We start from the raw sequence: 27,767 nt of genomic DNA on the forward strand, positions 1-27,767 counted from the left end.
CCATGAAAGGCCCTCCCCAAAGAACCCCAGATGGGGGTTTGATTTCAGCACTAGCAGAAGCCATTTGATTCATCCAAGCCATTTCAGTCATTCGTGCAAGTCTTTTTTTTTTTTTTTTGGTTTAATTATGTCGTTGCATTTTTTTAAAATTTGGAGAAACAGGGTGAGACCAACTCAGCACTGGTGCCATTCATGCTACAGGAAGGGGTCACTTTTGTGGTTTCTGTGGTAGCCCCATAGCCCTTTGAAAAAAATTGCTCTGGAATCCTAAAGGACCCTTGAGAGAAGCCTGTGAGATAATTTGGGTGCTGAAGGAGTAGGAAATGTATTGGTGACAATGACTTCTCTGCTTCTTTTCTCCATAAGTGAGCTTCTAATGAAATACGGAGATTTCTGTGATGTGGGGTCTTTGGTGCTCTCTGAGCTTGATGGTTTTCTTGCAGATGTTTCATTACCAAAGTAGATAATATCATCATTGCCATAAGAGAGAGGGGTTTGATTTTATTTTTATATACTAACTAATGGCTTGCCCTTTTAGTGTTGGTGGGACTGTTCTTGGTGGTTCCTTGATTGGCTCTTTTGAATGGTCTATAGGTGTTTCTCTCTTTGTGCCTGTGGATGGCTGATTTGTCTGAATGTCAAGTCTCCAGGAATTCTCTGTGGTTTTGGAACGTGGCTTGATCTAAGATGCTCACAAAAAGTTAGAATATTTTGGACATGTGATGCGACACCCGGAAAAATACGCCATACTTCACTTAATCCTCCAAGGAAAGATTGAAGGCAAATGAGCTCCAAGCAGAAGGAGAATACCGTGGCTTCAAAATTTAAGGGACTGGTTTGGACAAAACTCAGCAACACTTTTTGTGCGGTTGTTGACAAAAAGAGGATTGCCAACATGATCGCCAATGTCCAATGATGGATACAGCAGAAGAAGTAGTTTCCCAATTGAAAATATGGTTGAGTCTGTCCATGTGTTATGAAATTAAAGAGTTTAACAGTGAAGGACTTCTGTGATGGGAAGCAATCCTTTAAATTCTTGCAATGTCCAATCTGGACAGTACCAATATATTTTAACTTTTGTGTGTGCTGCTAAGTTCCCTAGGAAGAGATATTGTGTACCCTGCCTGAATTCAGCAAATGTGAATACCATCACATACTAAGTATCTACACAACATAGTTTTTTTTCCCCCTGGCTCCATACTGAACATTTTCAGTTTTTCTAACTTCTTTCACTATCACGTTTTGTTTATAATTCTAATGCACATGCTGTCTTCCATGTCCTAACTTCTTCTCCAATAGCCTAGAAGCATTCCATTCAAATCTTGATAAAGCTACCTGGAGATAAAGGAACTGCACTTCATTCTGTTCCTGATAAGCTATCTGCAAATATTTAGTCAGTCCTGCAGAAAGGTGGGAATAAAGGACAGGTTTAATACATCTGACCACCTTGGAGGACCTTGGTGCATTCCTTAGTTTTCCATAGGAGCACTCATCAGAAGGTGAATTGGCAGATTAATTAGCTAACATTAATTTGTCCCTCAAGCAATTGAATATGCTTTTGTCATCTCGTGATTGGATTACTGTCATGTGGTCTACATGGGGCTGCCCTTGAAGTCCACTCAGAAGTTATGTGGTCTACAGTACAGTAATGAGAACAGCGAGATGTTGTATTGCACCCAGAACAGAACTTTATGAGATGTACTCAATACCAACTTCTGGGTGCAATCAAAGGTGCTGCTAATCATCGATAACTTCTTTGCAGAATCTGATATGACTTTGAGGGACCACTTGTTACTAGTTTGCCACTCATCAGTGAGGTCAGAGTGGACACACTTTCTGTCCTATTAATCAAACACTGTCTTCTGGTAGCCAAGAGCTTAGTAGCAGCTCCTGCCCTCTGGGATGACATCCTCTGCCAGAGGTTGTACTGCTCCTTCTTTATTGACTATCTGTAAACTTTAAAAAAAATCGCTCTCCCAAATCTTGGGATGATCAAATCTGTATAGTGGGTTGTGTTTTGGAGGCGGGAGGGATTTAATTGCAAGCTATCTAGAGTAATTAATTAGCCTCAAAGCTGAATGAAATAAATTCACACAAAGGTTTCTTATTTAGAAGCAACACACCCACACATACACACGGATGCGTATGCAATTGTACTAACAATTCTTTATATTTTTATAACAAGGGTTTTATGACTGTTTTTGTTGTGATTTTATTTGACTGTTGCACACTGCCCAGAATCACTTTTGCAGAGATAGGAAGCTATATGCATTTGATTAATTAAGAAATAAAAATGAATAAAATGTGGATGTTACCCCAGGTGCAATTGGTTTTAGTTTCTTGTTTGTTTGTTTGTTTTATTGGATATATATGCCGCCCTTCTCCCAAAGGACTTGTTGATTTGATCAATTTGTTCGTCTCCACCCAGAGTTGTAGGTCAAGGGGATAGCCATACAACTTGAATTAATACAGGTGGTCCTCGACATACAAGTTTGTTTAATGACTGCTTGAATGTTATAATGGCACTGAAAAAAGTGACATGACCACTTATGTCCATTGCAGCATCCTCAGGATCACATGCCCAAAATTAGGATGCTTGGCAAATGATTCATATTTAGGATGGTCGCAATGTCCTGAGGTCATGCAATCCTCTTTTGTGACCTTCTGACAAGCAAAGTCAATGGGGAAACCATTTTAGTAACTTAAAACCAAATGACTAACTAATTTCATTTAATAACTGTGGCAAGAAAGGTTATAAAGTGAGGCAAAATTCACATAACAAATGTTTTGGTTAGCCACAGAAATTTTGGGCTCAATTGTGGTCATAAGTCAAAGACTACCTGTAAAGTAGTCACATTTCCATTAGGCATGTTTATTTTCAAAATGAATCATGGGGGGAAAGTTAAGCAGAATTCCCATACTTGGACAGAATGGTTCCTTCTCTTTTTACAGATAAAGTTCTGCAGACTGGTTTATTTTTGTCCCAGTTTTTTTCAACAAGTGCAGACATCAGCAGAATAAGTCAAAGAGCTTAAAAGAGTCTTGAGAAAGTTCTTGTTTTTTTGTTCAAGTGTAGAGTAAATAACTCAAATGCTCGTGAAGCAAAGTAATCCAGGATTATTATGTAAACATGCCTCTCAAAGTTGACTTATGTTTTTACTTGCTGAAAAAAACCTGGACTTTTAATTGGATATATTTAAAATTCCATCAAAAACTGCAATATAGCATTTGAAAAGTCGCAATTTGAAAAAAAAAAAAGGTCCTCACAGAGTTACCTTTGGGGGAAAAAAAAGAAAGTATTTTCTTCTGGAGAACAAACAAAGAAACCACAGCTCACTGAACTGTCTTTTTAAAATTAAAAATTGAATACAAATCTATGCATTGGGTCTGTTCATAAACATGCTTAGGGATGTTCTGAGCATTTAAAGATATACAAATTGATCACAATCTAAGTTAAGACAGTTCTCTCTTTCAAATAAGTGAAATCGATGAATTAGCCCACCCCTCAGATTTCGCAATTGATTCTAGAATGACTTGCTGGATGGCAGTTCCCAGCTAACCTTGGCCAAATGACTTACAATTTTTGAGATTCTTTCCAATCAATATTCCACAACCTGGTGTTTTCTACAGGCTGTTGTGTGGCTGGTGATTCTGGAAGGTAGTGTAGGAGATAACCAGGCTGAGCCTTAGAGAGGGGTCAAATGTGTCATCAGTCATGAATCTCTTTGCGCCCACAAGAGATCTAAGTCTATCCCACCTTGAATTCCTTTCTATTCTTAGCCCCTACTATTTTCCCTTGACCGTTATTAGGTCAGATTCTTGTAGAGAACTTAAGTTGGCAACAAAACTTTATACACATCTGAACTGCCTGAATCTACTGATTTCCCTGGTGCTTGATATTAATTTGAACTATTAATGGTCAAAGCAAATTGGTGGTAGATAAGAGTCAATGGAATTCAAACTGGGCTGGATTTATAATCTCTTGTGGGCATGAAGGGATTTATGATTAATGATGTGCTTGATCCCGCCCTTGAGCTCAGCCTGGTCATCTACAGGTAGATCAATAAATCTGCCAAAAATTGAACTTGGGAGGGCACAGCTGGGGGTTGCAGCCCAATATTATTTCTTGCAGAAAAGGGGATGATCACACCAGAAAAGAAATCAGTCCTCTTCTGGCGTGAAATCAGTAAAATGATTTCTCATCATCCCTGAAGCTGGGTCCTTTTGACCTTGACGAAATTGTTTTTGAGTGATGAGGATGCTATCCATTTAATTCTAAGGGATTCTATAACCAGTTATCTCTACATTTTCCGATCTTGTACGGCTTCTTTCAGTTGCTTTATGCTCTGGCTGGTGTTGGCTTTGATGGTGTCTAGTGACTATTGCTTTTGGTGGCCTTATTCCCTTTTACTAACCCAAATAAGTCAGAAATTTGTGATTTTGCTTCCCTATGATATGTCTGGTTTTATATGCTCCGGTACTTTCTTGTTTGTCACCTTAGCTGTCCAATAAATATGCAAAAGCCTTCTCCAACATCATAGCTCAAATAAATTGATTTTCCTCCTATTTTTTTTTCTGGTTCAACTTTTGCAACATAGGTAGCTATGGGAAACATGGACTAATCTGTATATAATTGCCAGGCTATTTTTCTTCCTTTTCCATATTTCATTCATCCTTATCAATGTTGAGGTTCCTTTTTGATTTTGAGTAGAAATGCATTAATTGATAGACTACATCTATCAATATCACTGAGAATTAAGAACCTGTGTTTACTTTTTGCAGCTAGATTCAGGAATTTTGGAGATATTATAGAAAAATAAAATGTAGAAGTTGAACTGATGAGAATTTGATCAAATGTTCTTAACATGAATAGAAAAAAGAGAAGTAATTGCACAATATTTTACAAATCTTCACCTGCCTAGAAATCTAATTGAATGATCCAGATATAATATAGGAAAGTATAAAGTGAATAAAAGCAATCATTTTCCCCTTATACCTAGCTGACAGGAAACATTACTAAGTGGAGAATTACTAAAATTCTACAGTTTGTAGCTAATAAAGTGATATTCAGTAACCTTGAGAATTTATAAAACTAACGAATATGTCTCTTAAGCAAAGACTATACAAATACATGTTCTATGTATTAATACTGAAGAGAAAAAAGGGAAGAATAACTAAAAGGGCTTAGATTCCTTGGGAACACCAGTTCTGCAGCAAGCTTATAGAACATTTCTTATCTGTGCAAAATTGATGAGTACATATATATGTGTAAATAACCTGTTTTTCTCTCCAACTTTCAATAGATATGTTTGTTTGCAAGCTGATTCAACAAAGAAAAGGAAAGTATAACTCTCCTGTTTTAACCAAATGGCAATTTCCCTTTTTACTGATAATAATTATTTTGCAGACTGGTTTATTTTATCTCTGAGTTTTCAAGAAATAAACCCAGTAGCAGATTATAGAGGCTTGAGGGATTTTCCATTTTATTTAAGTGGCGATTAAAGAATCAGGTGCACAGCAGAACAAAGTAATTAGAGTTGTGCAGACACTTCAAAAACTTCATAAACATTTTTTTCTTATTTCAGAAATGAATGTTTAGCTCACGGGTACTGAGGATAAAAAAACAATTAATGTGAGGAGGTTTAAAATTCCATCAAGATTGGCAACACAGATGTTGAGATTAAACGATTCAGTATCATTTGATTCAACACCATGCAGTGAAGCACTAGCCCATCTGCCATTGTAGAAAAATATATTTTGAATGTTTTGCCATTCAAAAAGTTTTGCTAATTTTGAAAATACCAGAATTCTCATCAGGAAAGTTTTATTTCAGCTATGTGTTTGTAAAATATTAACAGCACTTGTATTTTAAGCTGATCTCTTACGACTAGTTGTTCATCAAGTACCAGTCAATAGCATTTCTGAAGGTTCTTAGAGTATCTTAATATACATTTAATTCTAAAAAAAACATTTGCTCTGGATGTTGAGGTTACCTTTTTTTGATGCTTCCTTTACATGTGTGAAAGAGCTGATTAGTACAACATTCAACACAGAAATTATTTTGTTTGGTTCCTATGAACCCTTTTCTGTGGCATTTTATGTAGTATTTAATTTTGGTTAACGTGCGTTAAGTACTCCATGTTTCTTTGCTAATTATCAAAATTAATTTGGACCTTTGACTATTGTTCAGAATTAGAAACTATCCTGTAGGAAGTCAGCACCTACCGCCATTCTAGAAGAATGAACCATTCTAGGAAATATTAAAAAGGCAGAATATTATACTTCCCTGGATAAGAAAAGGAGAAACATGTTTTTAAAGACAAAGCAGCTCCCTGCTCCACACTTCAGCTCCAGGGTGATGGGATTAAGACATGGCCCTCAGGACATGATGGGATTAGCCCTCTACCCATTTCACTACATGGCACCTGGGAAGATTACATCACCTGGCAAACCAAAAAGCTACCCCATGGGAGTCTGGCAATCAATCAGGATACATTTCTTACACAAGAACAGGAAGCTCCAAGGCAGGGCCCAAGAGAGGGTATAAATCTATCTCCCTCTCTCTCATGTGCTTTTTCTTTTGCCCAGGATCTCAAACCATGTGGTCCTGTCCACCATTAAACCATCTTTCCAAGCGGTCTCCATGTTTCCAGTGTCTTTCTTTCCACTTGGAACGGAACCCAGAAGGACATTCTTCCAACAATCCTATTAGAAAGCTTCCTAATTATAAGTAGACAGTTCAAAGTCCAGATAGGGTAGTAACAGTAAGTAAATGAAATATTTCATATTAGAAATTTCATTGATGGTGTTTCTTGCAAAAAGTGGCAAAAATGGGATTTGATTTTAGTAAGTCTGAAGCACTTTGTCATTAGAAATCAAGGAATGCATTAATTTTTTTCTAGGCTACTATATTATATTATGTTTTCAATTCAGTAAGATAATTCTTTTTTTCCAAACATTTCAGAGAGGCGTTATGCCAGAAATTTATAATTAACCATGAATGCTACTTTTCTCATTCTAGGAAACCTAGTCAATGACCCTTGACTTAGATTGCCCAGTAAGTCATTAAATGATAATTTTCAATACTGCTGATAAAAATAGTTTGGTTCTAAAGATACATTAGATTTATATTACCAATAGCTATGGCAACATTAAAGCAACATCAGCTAACTGTCAACAAATTAAAAAGTCATCTTCTAGTTCCAGTTTCTAATTTACTATATTCTTGTCACCCCAGGAGTTAAATCAGTTGATTTGATAATGAATGCTTTACCACCGACATTTGTTTAAAGAAGATATACAAGAAAAATAACTCTCAAACTTATCTGGAATCATAATTTGTTATTTTTTTAAAAAGTTATTTATACGCAATTATTAAAAAATAAATAGAACACCTCATAATAGTAACTGTTTTTGGAAGAGTATTAGAGATTTCTTGGAATTCAAGAAAAGATGAAATTGTGATTTTTACTACGTAGTTAGACAACAGATTTTTGCAATTTTTTATAAACACACAAACAAGCACACACATGTAAGGAGAAGAGATGCTTTTTCACCTTCAAAAATATGCAGAAAAAAACAATTGTATGTTCATTGCCTGTTAAAATATACCCTCTGGTATAAAGGCTTTGAATATTAGAACTGGTGAAAAAAATGTAATTTTATAGTGTTTATTCAGTCAAATAAAATTATGTGCATTGCATTTTGTAACTATACTTTCCTCCAGCTCTGCAACTCTTTAAATAAACCAGTTGTTGTGATGGCAAAAAGTTATATAATGCAATGAAACTTGTTACTCATTGCCCCTGAGATCTAAAAGAATCACGGTCATAAAATCCATTCGCATAAATCTCAGTAACATTATGAAGATAATATAATTTGGCCATGGGTTTTTCTTCCCACCAGCGCAGGTATTCAGAGTTTCTTCAAATTGGAGCTACTGCACAATTTGATTAATGTTTATTCCCTCTCCTGCCATGTCTGAATCAAAGAAAACAGTACATGTTAAAAGATTTATATGAAACGTTGCAGAAGATGGCTTCACAAGCACCTTCCTTATATTTTAAGCCTTGTATTGGTGATATGAACGTGCAATCCAACCCTTTGTATTGAATGTGTAAATGTCACAGAAAATGTACAGTAAAATCACAGTAAATGTGATTATACCTCATAGAGAAAACTAATGATTTCCTTCTGTCTGGATCAGGACCTGGTCAGTATTATGGTGAAAGATGAATCTTTGGTCTACCAATTGTAAATGGTCAACAAGTTTCAAGTAAGGCCTTTTGTTTTTTCCTATGAGCAAAACAAAGAGTATAATTACTGCCTGTAGGACAGCAGATGGTTTCTAAGATTGGGTAAGTCTAGGAGTAATCACTCTTATTTAGCCCTGGCAAGTTTAAAATGGATGGCCTTCAGCTCCTGTTGGAAGCCATGTTTCATGTTGGGATTTGAAGTTCACCCATCTTAAACTTTCCAAGAAAAATGCAACACAAAGTCAGGGGGGGAAGCTGGATTTGCTTAATGAGTGCATGATTTACTTAACAACTTCAGTGAATTGGGCTGTTAAATAGGGCACAGCTCATTTAACTGCCTTGCTTAACAATGGAAATTCTACTCCCAGTTGTGATCATAAGTCAAGGACAACTATTAGATGTGCCAAACAACACTGTATACAACATACAACACCGTATATACTCTTTTTCCCTCGTGCCATCACTCTGCTGAACATCTAACTCCCACAGGACTGTTTTATGTCTAAGGATACTTACCCTTGTAATATAGCTGTATCTGTTATCATTCTCACCTTTTCTAAAACTTTCTCTTATTGATATCATTATTATTTATATTACTTTGTTGTTTTTTATGTACACTGAGTTTCTGCACCTGAGACAAATTCCTTGCGTGTCTAATCACACTTGGCCAATAAAGTATTATGTTGTTCTGTTCTGCATTGGAAATATGAATTCATTATTTTTCCCTTCTTGTGTAAGTCCGCAGCCATAGTAAAAATCATCCGTCGATTGTACAGTCTCTGATTTGTCTAACTATGCCTCCTGGTGGCTAATAGGTGGTTATCTTAAAAAGAAACCAGAGAAAAAGAGTGGGGCAACATTTGAGGAGCTGTTTGCCCCACGACCCTTGATTTATGGTGTCAAAGTCAGCGAGAACCCACTTACTCACTCCCACTCAGAAAGGTCTGTAGGACCAATTACTGGGATATCTTACGCCAAACTTATGCTAATGATGGTGACCTCTTAGAACATTATAGATTCCTCATTACTTTTCATTAAAAGTTGAGCCTGTTCCAATCCGCAGCAAAGGTCATTTTCTTTTGTTATCTAGGTATTGGTTACTACTCTAGAAAGAAGTGTATGACTTGCAAAGGGCGAGACCCTATGTAAAAAGTATCATGACATGCCTTAAATGCTTTATTGGGGGTTTGTTGTTTTTGCTGACGCAAATAACTCATGTGTTATCAGGTAATAATTAGCATTAAAGAATACCATTAGAGTTACAAATGCTTTTTTGGTTTGCGTTGGGCAAGACACAGGTACAAGTCAACAGAACATCAGTTTCATAAAGCCGTGGGGGAAAACTTGCATTGTAATTGTTTTTTTTAAAAAAAAAAAATTAGATGCAGTTAGTTAAAGGAGTATTTTCCCAATATTATGCAAAGGCGAACAAATTTTAGATTCCTGCTTCCTGGACTAACAATGAACACAGGGTTGCATTAGGGTAATGGGATGTACAAGTGAAACTTGAAAAATTAGAATACCATGCAAAAGTTCATTTATTTCAGTAATGCACCTTAAAAGGTGAAACTAATATATGAGATAAGACTCATTACATGCAAAGCAAGATAGTCCAAGCCGTGATTTGTCATAGCAAATGACAGAGCAACTTCTGCATCTCATTTGGAAACCAAGGACCCAGAGTATGGAGGAAGAATGGAGAGGCCAATCAAGCACAGTAATCCCACGGTCATTGAACCAGTTTTTGGTGCTTTTGGCAAAAGTTGCTCTCATCAGAAAAGAGGACTTTGGATCACTGCTTCATTAAGACCAGGGTCAAGGCAGCAGTCTACCAGGAGATTTTGGAGCACTTCATGCTTCCTTCCGCAGACGAGCTTTATGGGGATGCTGACTTCATTTTCCAGCTGCCCACACTGCCAAAAGGACCAAAACCTGGTTCAATGACTGTGGGATTACTGGGCTTGATTGGCCAGCAAACTCGCCTGACCTGAACCCCATAGAAAATTTATGGGGCATTGCCAAGAGAAAGATGAGAGACATGAACAATGCAGAAGAGCTGAAGGTCTCTATTGAAGTATCCTGGTCTTCCATAACCACCTCAGCAGTGCCACAGGCTGATAGCTTCCAAGCCATGCTGCATTGAGGCAGTAATTGCTGCAAAAGGGGCCCAAACCAAGTACTGAGTATATATGCATGCTTATACTTTTCAGACATCCGATATTGTTCTATGTACAATCCTTGTTTTATTGATTGCATGTAATATTCTAATTTTCTGAGATGGTGGATTTGGGGTTTTCATGAGTTGTACGTCATAATCATCACAATTATGACAAATCATGGCTTGAACTATCTTGCTTTGCATGTAATGAGTCTTATCTCATATATTACTTTCACCTTTTAAGTTGCATTACTGAAATAAATGAACTTTTGCACACTATTCTAATTTTTCGAGTTTCACCTGTATTCTTACCCCTATGGAACATTTCTATAGATGTATGGCTGCACTTCATTCTCATTAGCAAATTAAAACCTAACTTTTATCAGCAGCAGCATACAATTCAGTGACCCTCTGCACAGTTGGAGAAAAATGCAGGTTGCTATGGCCCTACCTAGCAAGGTTACTTCAGGTGAGACACAGAAGAGGCCCATTTACTTGCGGTGGGGGGGTGGGGACACCAACCAGCCAATAAATTCCACACTTTATAGCATAAACTCTGCAGATCCAATATAGTATTATTGGCATAATCCATTATGTTGTACAGGCAGTGGATTTTTCAGTATGGCTTTGAGCCAAACCTAAGAGTATATTTATTTAACAGTTCTTCCATTTCTTGAATTCTGGGATTTTATTTTTCTTACCCTTGCTACTACCTGTATCCATCTAATAGCATGCAACCAACATTTAAACCTGTTATTTATATGGAAACCCATCTCACGAAAGTGTCACTGAGTGGCTGACCAAGATAAAAATACAATGTGGATACATTTTTAAAAAGTTCATCCAAAACATACCATTAAAAAAAATGTCTGGATTCACAGAACACATCCAACCCTATTGTTTTGCTTCCTGTGTCAACCAGCTCATGTTTTCAAGGCAGTTTAGCATTATGGTTGGCCTTATCTGAATTCATATTGCACATTCTGGGTCAGAATGAGTGGTGCATTGAAGTTCAATCCTAGGTAGAGGGGATATTTCTCTCTCTGGGCACACTGAGAATTCTGTATATCTGCTAAACAAAACTCTGCATTGGTGACAGGAAGGGCATCCGGCCTTTAAAACACTTTGCTAGCTCCATTCAGTTGCCCAGACTCCAACCTGCAAGGGATTATGGGATCATTATGATTCTGGGTTCAGGCTCCATAGCAGTCTGAATGAAATTGGATCCCAGGTGTAGAATTTATTGCCTTGTTGACCAGGCAGAGAAACACTAGCAATACAATTGGCAAACCTGGCATATCGTGATTACCAAGGTCTATAGCCGGGGACAGAGTTGCTTTAGCACAACACACTCTTGCTCTCCAGTTCCACAAAATCTCTAGTAAAATGATAGTAATAACATTAGAAAAGTCATTGCTCTTTCTTTCACTTACCATTTCTTAAATGGAAATTCAGATAAAGGGGAAAATTTGCTTATTAAATAAGCAGTTTCTAAGAGCCAGTTTTTAAAAAGATTTTTTTTTACATATATAAAAATCAAACTTAATAACTCATCTCCCTCACAGAGAGGCTATGGGCAGTGTACAATTTAATTAATAAATTAAAATATTAAAACCTGAATAATTTAGGATTAAAAAAATTAAAAAATGTAAATAATAAAATTACAAAAAAAAAAAAATGAAGAGTTCCGAATGGGGAGACTAGGAGTCTCAGCTAATATCACATTCTTGTTTTACCTTGTCTTTGCTTGTTATTGCACCTAAAATGTAGTTGTTTCATAATTTTTTACACCCTTACTCTCTAACATACAAAGAATGCAATTTAGAGAAATGACACAGCAGACTAATTCTATGATAGAAATATAGGTGAAGATAAGTTTCCAATACAGCTTTGTAAAATACTAATGTATACCAGAGTGGAGACTTTTAGTAGGAAAAAGCCAAGATAATTAAGTACAGATGTAATTTTTTTCCACCCATTTAGAAAGTTATTGAGCTTTAAAATGGTGCTAAAGTTACAAGACAAGACTGTCCTTGGAAATGAACTATCAGAAAATACGTAAAGACTTGCTATAACCATTAACTAGACTCAAGCAAGATTTTTAACTTCTATATTTACATGTTTAAGAATCCTGTTTAATGCTACCCTTTAAAGAAAATCCAAGGATAAAGTTTATATGCCCAGATTCATAGGGATTTAAAAATTTACATCATTTTCCTATTCTGTCAGTGGAAAATGTTCTGAATATTTAAGAAATCATAAGCCTGCATAGTAACACTACTACATCTGCTGAAGAAAAAAGAACAGCAACAAGCATTTTCTCTATTGAGGATTTAATACTTATTTTGTTTCTTCAAGAGTCTAGTAACCAACATTACCAACCTTAGTGGTAATTAGAGTATAATGGGACCAGTTTACTCACCTGTAATGCAACTTGGAACACACTTAGGTCAATATCATTTTGTTATTTAAAAATCTTGGTTAAAGAGTGAACGAATATACTATCATGTGTTGCAGGGAAGACACATAAACATTAAAAATGTAATTATGTTATAATCTCCTCACTTTCTATTGCAACATTTTTATAACCAATTTAAAAGAAGCAGACATGGTTTAGTAGAAAATTCTTTTCATATGTTGTTATTCCCAGAATTCACCACAGATAAGCAGAATTGACAGTAGACAGTTGGATATAAAACATAAAACATTTTTATTGGAGTATGTCGGGAGCAAATAACTCTTTGTCTGCACGTTACCTAACAGATCTACAAAGCTTGAAAATTGGATAAGCCAACAATCTCTTCAGTCAACAACTACCAAAACCTGTTTTAAAGTTTCACTTTTTAAATATAGTTCAGAGGCATTCCTTGTTCAAAAAATATATATCCAAATAATAATAACAATGCCTAGAAATATGTATTACTTCAAGACTCTTAGTTCTCCTATGTCAAATGTGCAAATCACAAACAAGAGACTCCCAGCCTCAAATTAAAAACAAATCCTGTACAAGACACCCATTCATTTTATTCTAGAAACTGGGTTACATTCTCAATTTCTTCAATGTGAATATTTCTTCATCTTGTCTTGATGCTGACTAAGCATGTCATGATTAGTAGCAGTTCTGTTCTTTTGGAGTAATCCCTTTCAAAAGTTTCCCCAAAGACCAAGGTTTACATTTTACAATTTGCACTTCCAAATCTTGGAGGAAGCAGGTATCGTGGTTTGAAATCCAACGTGAGACAGAATGTATCTTAATAATATATCCCACCCTCAAAGCACAAAATCCACCTAAACCTTCGGCACAAGTCTTGCAGGATGACAGATACAGATCTGACTGGGCACAAAATTGATCTAAGAACATTTTCCACCCACGAACAAATAAAGAATTTATAGTGTTTGACAAATTATCCTTAGAAAATAAAACACAGAGTATTACTTTCAGAAAGGTAAAGAAATGTGAGAAGACTTCTCTTCTAAATCTATTTATTTTAATCCAACCCAGGAGAAAATTCAGAAGTGATGTGTTTGTAGTCACCTACTTTCACAGACAAGGTTGGGAAGGAGGCCCCAATTGCACACTTTTCTGTCAGGAATTTTTAGAAGGAGCATGTGCAACAGCAAATGTATGGACGGAAAGTCTTGTGTTTGAGCCCCTGTCCAAAATATCGCAAGATGAGATGACATTTTGCAGAGCTTGAGCATACGCTGAAAGAGAAAGGAGCTTTATTGGGATACATACACTTTTGAAGGCAAAGACAAGGGAAAGAACGATTATGTGCTACTTGGAAAATAAAACATTTTTCCTCTACAATAGTAGAGGCTATACAATCAATGTAGTAGTTCAAACAATGTTTATGGATTTAACTATAAGGTATAATCACCGATTTAATCATTTAAAAAAAAATAGTGAAGGAAAATGAATTTAGGGAATGTCTTTTCTAAATGTCAATGTACCAAATTTTTAGGAAGGCAGCAGTTGGGGTGGGACTTCCATTTTCATGGCTTTGGTTTTTATTAAGAAAATTTATATGGCCACTCAACTCAGTCATCCTGACTCTAAGGCACTTTAGAGAATTTCTTATCTAACTGCAAGGCTGTGAGTTTTATCAGTTTGATACAGCAAAATGGTTTCTTTCTTTACGCTGCATTGCTTGTCCGTAAGAATCAGTTCAAAGTCTTTGCATTATACACAAAGTCAGGAATTAAAACCTCCACAAAGGACTTTCTTCAAAGGAGAGAACAATAACTGAAAATAATTACTACAGCATGAAGCAGCAGGGATTTTGTGTGACCAAAGAGAATGGACAGGTGTGGATATAGGCAAAAAAGAAAGTTAAGTTTGAGTAACTTCTATTGTGAAATACATTATCCCACCTTCTTCACTTCCTTTATTTCATGAGTTTGAAAAGAAATATTGCTTTAAGTTCTGAATGAACAATACCTAATCACAGCAGGCAATCTTGGGACCTATCTTTGTTTATAGCGTACACCTACATATTTAGAATCTGTCTGTTCAATTCTTTATGTGGTATTTAGTTGCTAATGTTTTTTTTAGCTGGTTACTACAACTGTAACTTAGTTTCAGAGCTCTCTCTTTCACAGAACTGAAATGCTCTCAAACTGAGGCAGAACAGAAGCCGAATTTGTTTCAAATGTTACCGTATATCAACAACTGCAAGAGAAAAGTGTGGAAGAAGATATTCCACTCAAAGTGTAATTAACAATACTTTCCCAGAGTTATGGCAATTAGAAACATTGTCTCACTCAATGTCAGTTTGCACATCTGTCATGGACAGTGACATCACTGGTGGTGTACTGAGTAAGGCAACTCTATTGCACCAGCTGTTTTAGAACACACTGAATCAAATCCAAATGAGGAGGATGGGTACTGAAAGTAATGGAGCAAGAGGGACTTCCAAATACGATACCTTTGTGGTTTTTGTAGAACATACAGTTGTTGGCACAGCTATCGGGATGAGTGTCCCAGAAATCTGACCCACAAAAACACAAGGGAGGCAAATGTATATTGTACATGTCGATCTTCTCTCGCATCTGGGCTCGTAATGCTTCCACATATCTGCAAAACACATTTCCCCCACTGTTCAGCAACAATTTTAAAGCCTTAGTGCTAGAAGCAAATTTCCTGGCTGAAATCTGCTCAACAGATTTCACCTATTTTTCTTCTGCAACAAACAAGCAAACCAAACAAAACAAGGAGCTATAGGGTTTAGGTTTCCTGGGATACAAGCTTTTATAGACTAGGATCAAGTTTGCAAGATCCATAAAGTGTCGCTTTCAAACGGTGGGCAAATTAACATAAGCTCTTGAAATGTTTAAGGATTACAAGTGAAGTAATAAACATATTAAAATTAGATAATTTAATTTTAATTGCTTTAAAAATACTCTACATCATTACATAGGACATCTTCAATCACATAGTTATAGAAAAGGTATTGAAATCTAATAGAAGTATAGTTAAGTTCAAAATACAAACCTCAGATAAGAATTGGCAATATAATGAAGCCTGGATTTAATAGTTTAGGAAGATGAGACTTATCGTATTTTCATCCAATGTTATATGCAATTTAATGGGCATTCAGCAATAAGGGACATTCCCTCTCCCCTACTGTGATTTTTTAAACCAGGGTATACTGCATATCTGAAATACTTGAAAAAATTTGTGGAACATCATCCACAATTAGGCCTAAACGTCTACACGTCCTCTCATTTTCTAATCATCCGGATGCCCACAGCAGAGGGCTGCAAATAAATGGATGGGCTCACAGAGACAAGTGCTTCTTGTATTCATGTTCTACAGTGGATGTGGGGCCTTAGGTGGCCTCTGGTCATTCAGCTTGCCCATAATTACATGCTGCTGCTGCTGCGCCTGACCAAAGGGATCTACAACTGTCAATCCTACAACTATCACCAACTTATTATAATATCCTGGAGCAGGATAGCCAAGTGAAAAGGTTGGCTGGAGGCATCTGCAAGTATTTTGACCAGGCTGTGTTTGTTGGTTTAGCAACTTGATATAACTCTTAGAAATATAGGTAGTCCTCGGCTTACAAGTTTATTGAGTGACCGTTACAATGCCGCTGAAAAAAGTGACTTATGACCGTTTTTCATACTTACAACCACGGTGGCATCCCTGTGGTCACGTGATCAAAATTCAGACGCTTGGCAACTGACTCATATTTATGACGGTTGCAGTGGTCAGGAGTCACGTGGTCACCCGTTTGTGACCTTCTGACAAACAAAGTCAATGGGGAAACCAGTGTCACTCAACAGCCATACTACTAATTTACCAGGAACAGTGATTCACTGAGCAACTGTGGCAACCAATGTTGTAAAATGGAGCAAAGCTCACTTAACAAATGTTTCACTTAGTGACAGAAATTTGGGTTCAACCGTGGTCATAAGTTGAGGACTGCCTGTACTCAACCCCTGGAGAAGTTCAGCTGCCCTTGGCTGTGCTGGTGGGGCTCCCCATCATTCATCTCCTGAATAGATGCCAGCGACTAAGAAAGGCCTTGGCCTTTAGGCTTCGTCAGGAGACTAGACTAGGTGAAGGTGTCTTCTGGTCCGGCAGTGCTTGCAAATGCCTGTTTATTGGATTCCAAACTTTAACTCACCTAGCATATTCTTTGTTTTTTTGTTTTTTCTTTTCTTCTGGGTCTTCCAGTTTCAGCTGTTGCAGTTTTTCACAGGTTTTCCCCCTGGGGTGAGCACTTTTTTGTGAAGCTATCTCCTGGGTCCCTTTCTCCTTTGCTCGCTGTGCCTCCTGTATCCTCTGTTCCTCTGCACGGCGCTGATACTCCTTATCTTTCCTAATTCTGTGGCAGACAAAAATTCCAATCATTCAGAATTAGTTATTGGAGCACAGAATCAAATGTTAGAGGGACACAGCTGTCCATTCTGTTCTGCTACCAAATCTCTACATGAAATAAAGGGAAGATTATAAAACCTGGCTAAAGGCATATTATTGTTACTTTAGTTTCAGCAGACTGAAAACATAGCTATCAGCTTTGCATCTTATTTAGCATGTTTCTGCATGGTATACTTACTTGACTATGTGTTCCACGTTACAACTTTTTCCCCTTTACCTGCAAATGTTTGGTTTCTAACCAACTATATATTAGAACAACAAAAAAGTAGCTCCAAGCAATAGTTAATATAAAAGAGCTAGGGAATAGTGCAAAAGAAAACTAAAGAGAAATAAGAGGTTGCTAACAAAAATATTGACGAAAAGAGTATTTCAGCTAGATAATTCTGTATGCAGGCAGTCCTCAACTTACAACAGTTCATTTAGTGACTGTTCAAAGTTACAATGGCACTGGAAAAAGTGACTTATGACAACTTTTCACACATGACAGTTGCAGTATCCCCATGGTCACATGATTTACATTCAGATGCTTGACAACTGGTTCATATTTATGATGGTTGCAATGTCTCAGAATCATATAATCAACTTTTGTAACCTTCTGTCAAGCAAAGTTCATGGGGAGACCAGATTCACTTAACAACTGGGTTACTAATTTAACAACTGCAGTGATTCATTTAACAAATGTGACAAGAAAAGCCCTAAAAGGGGGCAAAACTCACTTAACAAATTTCTCACTTAGCAACATAAATTCTGGGCTCTGTTATGGTTGTACGTCAAGGACTACATGTACAAGAATAGTACAACAGAGAGCTTTCATTATAAAATCATAAAAGTCCAATCAAATTCAGTCTCTCACAACAGTCTTCAGTAACACAATTAATGGAAATAGCCATATTCAGAAGATATTCCCAAATATTAGTCAATAGGGCACAAAACAACTTATTGTGTTTATGCCATATCTAGACTTCCTAGAGGGGTCTGGATAGTCACTGCATGAAAACAGACTGGTGGGTGAAATCAACCTTCAGCCCAAATCATCAGAGGGTAATTGTGTAGCTGCTGCTAGCTTAATAAATCAAAATTACTCTTCAAATCAATGGAAAAATACAAGAATTTAAAAGGAAAAATATTTGTTTTAGAAAATCATGCTGATTAAGAAAACACAGCCATTTAACTCTGTTGTTTTTCCCCCTTGGGCAATCTCTTTAAAACTCAATATTTGTCTAGACTTTACTGCATCATTGTAAAGTTTTCACTAGTAAAACACGATGGGAGCAAGGGTAATTTAACCAAATGCTTACAATAAAAGACAGCATTTCCTCCTGTATAAAAAGGCTCTGCAAATAAGAATTTATAAGAGAAGATTCCTCAGATGCAATGAAAAAGCGAATCTCTGCTTCAATGTACAACTTGCCCAGGTGACCTCTCTTTTACCACTTTATTTTTTAAAAAATATATCCAATAAAAGACATTTCCTCTGGAGCCCAGATATGCTTTTAAAAAATGACAATGGCATAGCTTGGCACCATTTTTTAAACTTCATTTTACTACAGTTCAAGTGAGATACTATTGCACCAAGGCCCCATAACTATGACAGGAAAGGGAAAGCTATAGGTCAGAAGAGCTGTGTTGCCAGCTGACCGTTATTTCTGATACTCCTCTGGGCACTAAAATTAATGAAATGAGAAGCTGGTTTGCTGAACAGTAAAATACCAGTCTCATCTTTATTTTTGAGCTACCTAGAGACATTTTTAGAAACCAAAAAAGAGTGGCTACCGCCCAGTAGTTTGTTAGACTTTTTTCTTTCAAAAGTATAGAGCAGGGGTGTCCAAACTTGGCAACTTTAAGACTTGTGGATTTCAACTCCCAGAAAGCTCTGCTGGCTGGGGAATTCTGGGAGTTGAAGTCCACAAGTCTTAAAGTTGCCAAGTTTGGACACCCCTGGTATAGAGCAATGTTAGCAATCTTTTGTTTTTTATATGCAAGAGATTACAGGCAAAAAAGAATGGTCATCTACTGAGTGTGTACTTGTCCATTTTCCTCTGCCACTCCTTCTGTCTTTGCTGCTCCTTCACTTGCTCTCTTTCGATATCCATGAAGAGGCGCCGATACCTCAGATACTGGCTTTGGTGCTACAGAAAAAGAAGAGTTTCAGTTGGATCCTAATGCTGGACCGTGCTATTCCATGTACCACCGAGGAAATGTTTACTCTGTTCTTCTTCCTAACCACATCAAAGGCAAATAAATACAGCATGAGCCATGCCAGTGATTTAACCTGGACCATCTATCATTTGTTTGTGTTCCCAATGGTTGCATATAGAGTATATTCTCATGAAATAATTAGATGAAGAATACATGATGAACCAGTATATTTTTCTGCTCCTTCGAATCTTATCTGAATCCTATTAGATTGCAAGTCAGTGGACATGAACTATGTTTTTAATTTTTTGCGAGGTTTCTCAAATATATCATTAAACTCAGCACATATTATTTATCTCTAGCTTGAGATAAATTTATCTCAATTTATCTCTAGCTTTATTAACACAAAAATGTAAAAAATTATCTCTTTTTCACTCCAACCAAGGAACCTGGGGAATTTCATATGTGTGAGAAAATCTGGAATTTAAATCTGGCACACATTCAAAAATAGTCTATTGATATTGCTTGGATTTATTTTTCACATATCTGCTCACACATGCATGAATTGGGACATTAGCTATCTCTGTGTTATCTTACAGTTTTAAAAAAACTTTCTAGTGCTTGCTGTTTTTCCATAATTAGGGAGTTTCATTGTTACATATTGCAAGGTTATGCGGTATTGTTATAATTTATTGGAGAAGTTCACCAAATATATCTCTTCAGTGAGACTTCATACTGCTGGCTAGTAATTAGCCCACAATTAAATAAAGATACCCACAAATCTACTGCTAAGCAACTGCACCCAGGAACTGTTACAAAAAATTTGTCACTGCCATTTTCATAGATATATATTAAATCTTCACTATCCAGCCTTGGAATTCTCAGACAGCCTATCCAAGTTGATCTATGCTGATTTTGGTAACATCTGGGATCAGATCAAGCTGCCTAGTGCTGCCACCTATAGATAGAAACAATAATTCAAATTTTTACTCAGGGATCAGAAATGAGATGCATTAATAGGTATCTGATCAAAAAAATCTCCCTTTCAGTCATGATAGCACTGAATAAGGTGGATTCATGTAAGATTATATACCTGCTTCTTTGATTGTTCCTCCTCTACTCCAGGCCACAATATATGAACAGCATGAGCCTCAATATCTGCTGGATTATTATCTTTCAAGGTATCACTATTTACCTGGAAGAAAAAATAAAGAGATTAAACCTTTGAAATAATCATACATGTGGTCATAAAAGGCCACCGTTGAAACTTGGATAGCTTTTTTTCATAATTTTTTCAAAATGTTTCTTCTTGTCTGTTATGCAACAGGCAAACTTTAACATACCCACACTATCAAGCAAAGAATAAGATCCCATATCCTATTACTATTATTGGTTACTGAAAATAGCTTTTTCTGGTTTTGATAAAGAGCTATACAGAACTGTACAAAATCCCTAATCTCCGGACAACAGCCTATATATATATATAAGAAATAGCATGGAGAGCAAAATAGAATGCTCTTCCGCATCCCACCAGATTAGCTTTTCCCTGAAAAGTATCTTTATTTGTGAAGAACACAACTATAGAAACTTTGGTGGCAATCCCATTATATATGAAGGATCAATTCAGAAAATTTCTTATAACCTTCAGCCCTAACCATGGTGTATTTCACTATTGCAAAATTGTCCATGCAAAGAAAACCAGAAACACAATATTTACCTAATACTTACCATATAAAAATATTGCATTATATCAGCAATATGCAATTATTCATTGTTATAGGGAAAAAGAACAATTAGTGCACAGGAAACTTCTGCAATACATCAATAAATGTCTAAATCACATTTCTTGGACCTGTTTTGTTAGGACTAAAACAATTAAAATGTTTTTTTAAATTATAGCTAAGCTATAATAAAGCCATACATTGCTTGAATCTTGAGTTACTTGTCTGTACTAAAATAGAAACCATTTTAATGTTCAGTACAAGAATTTACAGGCAAATAAGAAGAGTAGTTTTTCATTTCAATAATATAGTCTCTCAAGGAAGGTAACAAGAATAATAAGGCAAATATTTTGCCAAAAGTGTTTAACATAATTGAGGTTATTTATTCAAATTTACATGGCTTCCCATCTCACAAGAAATGTAAACAGTCAAATAAAAGAAATATATCAATGCTATTATACAAATAAAACATATATTATGTTTTATAATAGATAATAATATTAAATATTATTAAAATTAAAATATACATTTTAATGGTATTTACTTATTATGTGATGGAGAGTGATCATATCAACTTTAATAGTAGAGTCATTTTAGAATGTGACTGGTTGCCTGAGACTCCCAAGCCTGGTGATAACCAGATATTGAGGGATTTTTGGAATATTAACAGGGATGGAAGCTAACTTTGGGGGTGGGGGGGAGAATGTTTTTGCATAAGGCAGATGGCATGGCAGAGGAGGCCCACTTTCTTGGAACTATCAAATGTAAAGCCCCAGTAGATGGTTAGTTGAACTAGATGTTAGTTACAAATCTCATACTTGAGAAGTCTTACTTTTTGAAATTCTATGTTGTCCCAATTCCGTCCCTCTTGTTCTTGAAGTTCTGCTGGAAGATCATGGTGTCCCTTCAGAGGAAATTCTCCCATATCACCCTCTTCTGGGCTTAGAGTAGTTGTGTTGTAAGGTTCTATGTTCTAAAAAAAGACATTGCAGCCAAAGTATTTTTTTATAAATTAATATAAAAGCTAGCCGCCAGCAATAACCCTAAATTGCAACTGTGGTCTTCAAAAATTATAAAAATGTTGAACAAACCACAAGATAGACACATCTAGCAAGAACAGTGAAGAGTCTGTCCTGGACAAGGTTTCTTTTAAAGTTGGAGGTAGCCAGGTAATTATAAATAATGCTTGGCAAATGAAAATAATGCTAACTCAGCTTTATGAGAGAAGCCTGCTGTTAAAAAGCAGAATATAGATATCTAAACATTCAGATTCAGTAAGAAACTCATTTGAATCCTGTCTAGGTTTGGGCATCATGAAAGCAAACCAAGCGTAAAGTCTAATGACAGACCTCTGTTCGTTGCGTCATTTTTGCAAATCATGTGGAGATGTGTTCCTCCAACATAAGTACGTGAGTACTTTGGTGCAAGGAAGATCCTCCTCTAACTTAAACTTTCAATTGATTGGCAGCTGCTAGAATTCTCAACCAGAATATCTACTCCTATATTTAGGAACCATAGTGGTGTAGTAGTTAGAATGCAGTATTGCAGGCTAAGTCTGCCCACAGCCAGGAGTTTGATCCTCAATGGCTCAAGGTTGACCCAGCCTTCCAACCTTCTGAGGTCAGTAAAATGAGCATCCAGATTGTTGGAGGAAATCTGCTGACTGTAAGGTTTGCTTAGAGAGAGCTTTAAAGCACTATGAAGCGATATATAAGTCTAAGTGCTATTCAAAAGTAGGTGGAAGGTTCAGTGTGGTAACCAGAGCTTGCAGCTGCCCAAATGTCCCATTTTCCTGCCATGCCTTGATTGACTGTTTTAAGGAAAACTTAGCAAATGGAAATTTAATTCCCTGATTCACAGCCAAACAAATACTACAGTTCTTAGCATGCATGGCATTGTAAGCATTTCTGTGCTAATAACCTGTCTTCCTGGCGAATTCCGATGAGCACCTCCTGAGTGTTCTGGAGGTTCATTTCCTTCTGGAACAGCTTTTCGAGAAGCCAGTTTGTGACGAACCTGTTGCACTGTTTTCCTTACCTGAAAGAAGAGATTTATACAAAGAAGCAGATAGCACACATTATAAACAGGGTTTGCCTGTCATTAGTGTATTAAGTCAGAGAACTGAAAACAGGAAAAAACATTTACAGTTTTGGCTAGCTCTGAGAACTGCTCCGGCATGTAATCAGCTTGTTGTACATAGGTGACTTTGTCATTAGACTTGCCAATGGCAGAATCTCTGGTATATCTGTAGAGACATGTATTTTTCTTAGGGGTCAACCGCAACGCAGAATCTGAAAATCCTATAATAACAGAGCTTTCTTTCAGGGCCTGTCAAAAGAGAAAAAAAGTGTGAGAATGAGCTGCAGACAAGCTTAAAATGACAATGAGAAAGAAGTAGGTATCAAATGATGGGAAAGCGAAAATGCACTGTATGAAGAGATCAGTAGTTTTAAACTCAGATGCATATGATTAAAAATAATCCTTGAAATATTGCTTTATTCACAAATGGATGCTATTGTTTTCTAAAAATTTGGAAAAAAAGATATCTGAGAGTTAGATTGCAGTAAATATGAACTAAAATAATCTCAAAAAGGCTTAACAGCAATAGTTAAAATATGTAATTAAGTAGCCTGTGGAACTAAGAAGTGGTGTCTTTTAAAATTCAAAAACCAAGATCACCCAACAATTTTATGTTATTTATGTTAAAATAATTTCATTTATAAGAAAATAAACAGGCAGATTACAATAGCTACTCTCCAAACTAAATTGATGCTTTTTTATTGCACAGAAATTCCATTTTCAAGAAATTCACATACATATTTAAAAGAAATAGAACCTTACAGCTTCGTAAGATGTCTTCAACTGTTGTTTCCTCTTTAGATTAACACATTGGTTCACCCTGCGTTTTACCTCCTGCTGAAAATGTTTTAATGTTCTCTCTTTTTCTTTTTGTTGTTCTTTGTATTCTTTTTCAGTCTGAATAGCTGTAGCCTGTAGAAATAATTAGATAAACAGATAACAAGGGAACCATGCTTCAGAAGAGCATCAAGCTTGCTGTTAATGCTCACTAAGTTTTCCTAATACAAAACGCTTGTCTTGATGAAAGCATTCTTAGTATCACTTTGTATAGGTAGGTGCTGTTGATACTGAAGACATATATTAAGTTTATACTTTTGATTTGTACCACTAACACAATGAACAACATGGGTTCTAATTAAAACATGATAGCAATTAGTAGCCTTCCAGATGTTAAGATTCCAATATCTCTGGGTCCTAACCAGAACGGCCTATTATCAGAGATGACAGGAATTGGAGTCTAACAGCAATTGGGGAGCCACAGGCACTTCATTTAGCTTAATTAATAGGAAAGGAGTAAATCACAGCCTAAAAGCTATAAGTTGTTCTGATGTTCACCATTCAAAAGTATACTACCATTACAGAATCCCTCAGAATAGAAATAGTTGATAGATAACTACTACAACCTGAAGAAGTTTTAGATTTCATCTCTAAGACCTCAGGAACACATGGCATTTCAGTGAACCACTGCCAGTTGGGAGTAGAAATAGTCTGAATTTTTGATATTGGTTTAGGTAACTTGACACTTAATACTCACAAAAACTGGGCTCTCTTCTCCATCATCTTGGGCGCTCTCCACCCAGGCCCCAACAGGTGCTATGCACTGAGTTCTTCCTGCTAGTACATTCCAGTTGATTGATGGAGGCCTCAAATTAGTCTGGGCAATTTTCTGGGAACCGTGTCGTTGTAGCCCCTTCCTGAGTGGTACCATCTTAGCAACAGGACAGTAAGGCCAGGGTTTCCTATGGAAGACACCATCATGCTTAATAAGCATTAGTTTATAAGAAAAAAAACCCTAGCTCTATTATGTGCCAGAATCATCCTTTAAAGATAGCTGCTGCTAATTTAACTGGAAATACAAGCTTACTTTAAAAAAAAGCTATCTTTCCCTGTTTCTGTCAAAGCCAGCAAGCAAAACTTCTTGTGACATTTTCTGAGATAAAGTAGCTCTACAATGCTGAGATTCCCAGAGTCCCCTTATTGCCCTAAGATCATTTTCCTCCTTGCCAATTTTAACCTTTCTTGCATAATCATTACAAATATCTCCATATCCACACAAGCCCTTGTTTGCTTAGTATCACCTATCAATAACGTCTGTCTCATTATATGAATTCCCCTTAAAAGGTTTAATCAAAACAGAATTAGGTCTAACTGGTTTGGACAAAAAAAATGGGAGGTGAGAAGAAGATATTTTAGTTTTCTCCTGAGTTTTCACCAGAGATTTAAAGACTATGGGCTTTATGGAACTAGAGCTAAATACAATTCTTTTCTTTGTTTGGGGGTCTATGTATGCACAGTGTGTCCGTTTCCCACGTTGCGCTCTAGGGCAAAAAGATGGGATGTAACAATTAAAAATAATATAAATGCATTGCTCATTTGCTTGAACGTCTGCAGGCCTGTCCATACACCTGCAAACAATACAGATCTGAACAATTCTTAGCATTAAAGGTGACTTTTTCTGCAAGGAACTTTTTTTGGTAACTTTTTTAATTATTATTTTTAAACATAAAGAAAAAAAAACAACATAAAATTTCTCATCCATTACGTACAGCATGTCGTTTGGTTACAAGCTTTGTGCATCCATATTTTCAGTAACATACACAGTGACAAATTTTTCATCTAATATGAATAGGTACCTTACTTTCATTTTACATCATATGTTCAATTACAATTCATATTTCTTTCCTTTCAGCAAGGCTAAATCCCTTGCATTCTTAATTATCTATTTAATAACAATATACCTTTATGTAACCGCTTATCTCATTCTAATTGTTTTTACAATGCAATTTTTCCCCCAACTATTTGTTTGTACATCACTGCTTTCAATTATGCATAGTCCCATTGATCACCCATCAAGTATGTTTATGTTCATTGTTGCCCTTGTACACCATACATTCCAACAAAAATATTGTTCCTGCAAGGAACTTTATTAAAGGTGGGGCAGAGTCTAGGTAAGGACAAGCAGGTGCGGTTGTCACGTGAAATCACTGCATTGGGGCTTCATACTGTTCTGGAACCCCTCGATTACCTCCTTTTGGCCCCCACAACACCCACCCGAAGTTCTTAAATATGCTTCCTTCCCCCAAACGTTTTAATACCGTAAGGCCATTTTTGCGAGACTGTGGAAGAGTCGCCATCACCAGCCACGGCACCCTCCGCCCGGAGAACCCACTGGGGAGCCCCTCATTCCGGTCTCGGGCCCTCGGGGAACCTTCCCACCTGTTGGCAACAGCCCCCGCAGGGTTCACACCATCCCAGAGGCCGACCTCCGTCCCGCGCCTTCCCCGCTTGGCTAGGATTCGGACTCAACCGCTACCATGGCAACCCCCTCCTCCCGCGAGATTTGGCACTCGTACGGCTTGGCCTTATGGCGCCGCTGCCATGGCAACCAGCCCCCCCCCACTTACCCCCGCGCGCTCGCGTCTCTTTCCTCACCCTCAGAAGGAGCCCGCTGGGCTTCTCTCGCCAACCGTCGTTTTAAAACCTCGCGCCGCTTCCGCCTCAACCGCGCGATGGCTCCTCCCCGTCTTTCGCCGGGAACCAATCCGGGCGTAGAAGCGGCAGTGATGTCATCGTAAGGCAGGGTTGGCCGTGTGATTAGTCGGTATTCTTAGCGCTTTGGAAGGAGGGTCCGTTTGAAGTTTGACCCCGCCCTTCAACCCAAGGCCGTTCCTACTAAGTATTGGTTGCGCCAATCAGCTGCCTGCGTTTAAATTAAAGGCTTCATCCCACTTTCGCTGTAAAAACTGTTATAGTGGAGCTGATAGGCTCAGAACCCCGAACGGGTAGAGAATTGGGAATGCCTTAGGAAGGTTTGCAAAAATACACGCGGCCGCTAGAGGGGACTAGAGAGAGTCAGGAAACGTCTCTTGGTCGCCCTCTAGGCGTGATTTGGAGTTTTGCAATGTAGCCCACATTTATTTGTCCTTGGTATACATCATAATTATAACTCTGAATCAATCTGCTACAGAATGCAAATCTCAAGGGGTGTTTCAACTGCTTGGACATCTTGGAAAAATATCCCAACTAATATCTTTGAACTGAATGACATCATATGCCCAGCATTGCCTGGGACTTTTAAGATCACTTGGTATCTAATGGAGAATTGATGTCCAGTGTTGATCTGTTGTGCAATGAATGGGTGCATTGCCATTTCCTTGAATCTTTTGCTTCATTATGTGACATGCTCCTATAGGGAATCTATAAATGTAAATCCTTATATTTCTATATTTCTTTTCTTGTCATGTTTCCTGAACCTAATTCTGTCAGGCGTGCGTAATTGATTTTATTCTGTTATCTATTGCGTCTAGCCTGCCTTTCTTAATGGACCTATATTGTTTCCACTTTTCTCAATGAATGGGGTTAAGGTCCTGATCTGTCCTTAATCCCATCACTTGGAGATGAAGTGGTTTTGTTTGTGAATAGGCACATTAAGAAGACGGGGGGGGGGCTGCTTTCTGCCTGTTTTTCCATTTCTTCTTTGGGGAAATAAAATGTTCTGCCTCTTTTAATATTCCCCAAAATATTTCATT

The 27,767-nt window shown here is 37.1% G+C and overlaps 1 protein-coding gene across 1 annotated transcript; it reads right to left on the reverse strand.

The window, feature by feature from the left end:
- Positions 1–13,104: 13,104 nt before the first annotated feature.
- Positions 13,105–26,762, reverse strand: CCDC15 (coiled-coil domain containing 15). Its single transcript, XM_081961483.1, has 11 exons — positions 26,643–26,762; positions 24,773–24,977; positions 24,001–24,150; positions 23,305–23,487; positions 23,080–23,196; positions 21,992–22,132; positions 20,532–20,633; positions 19,328–19,431; positions 17,049–17,249; positions 15,342–15,490; positions 13,105–14,118 (listed from the first exon to the last, which is right to left on the reverse strand). The coding sequence occupies exons 2-11, from the start codon at positions 24,944–24,946 to the stop codon at positions 14,000–14,002; spliced, it is 1,440 nt and encodes a 479-aa protein (XP_081817609.1). The 5' UTR covers positions 24,947–24,977; positions 26,643–26,762; the 3' UTR covers positions 13,105–13,999.
- Between the last annotated feature and the right edge of the window lie 1,005 nt (positions 26,763–27,767).

This window comes from Natrix helvetica (genome assembly GCF_964273705.1).
Source record: "Natrix helvetica genome assembly, chromosome: 8".
In the NCBI taxonomy this organism is placed as follows: domain Eukaryota; kingdom Metazoa; phylum Chordata; class Lepidosauria; order Squamata; family Natricidae; genus Natrix; species Natrix helvetica.

What these genes read in the sequence shown, in the direction of transcription:
- CCDC15 (XM_081961483.1), bottom strand. Translation starts at nt 24,946, where the DNA reads ATGGTACCACTCAGGAAGGGGCTACAACGACACGGTTCCCAGAAAATT. An exon ending in TGAAGACATCTTACGAAGCT is followed by an intron (nt 23,488 to 24,000) that starts GTAAGGTTCTAT and finishes CTCTTTTGACAG; the next exon opens with GCCCTGAAAGAAAGCTCTGT. An exon ending in GGAATTCGCCAGGAAGACAG is followed by an intron (nt 22,133 to 23,079) that starts GTTATTAGCACA and finishes GTCTTTTTTTAG; the next exon opens with AACATAGAACCTTACAACAC.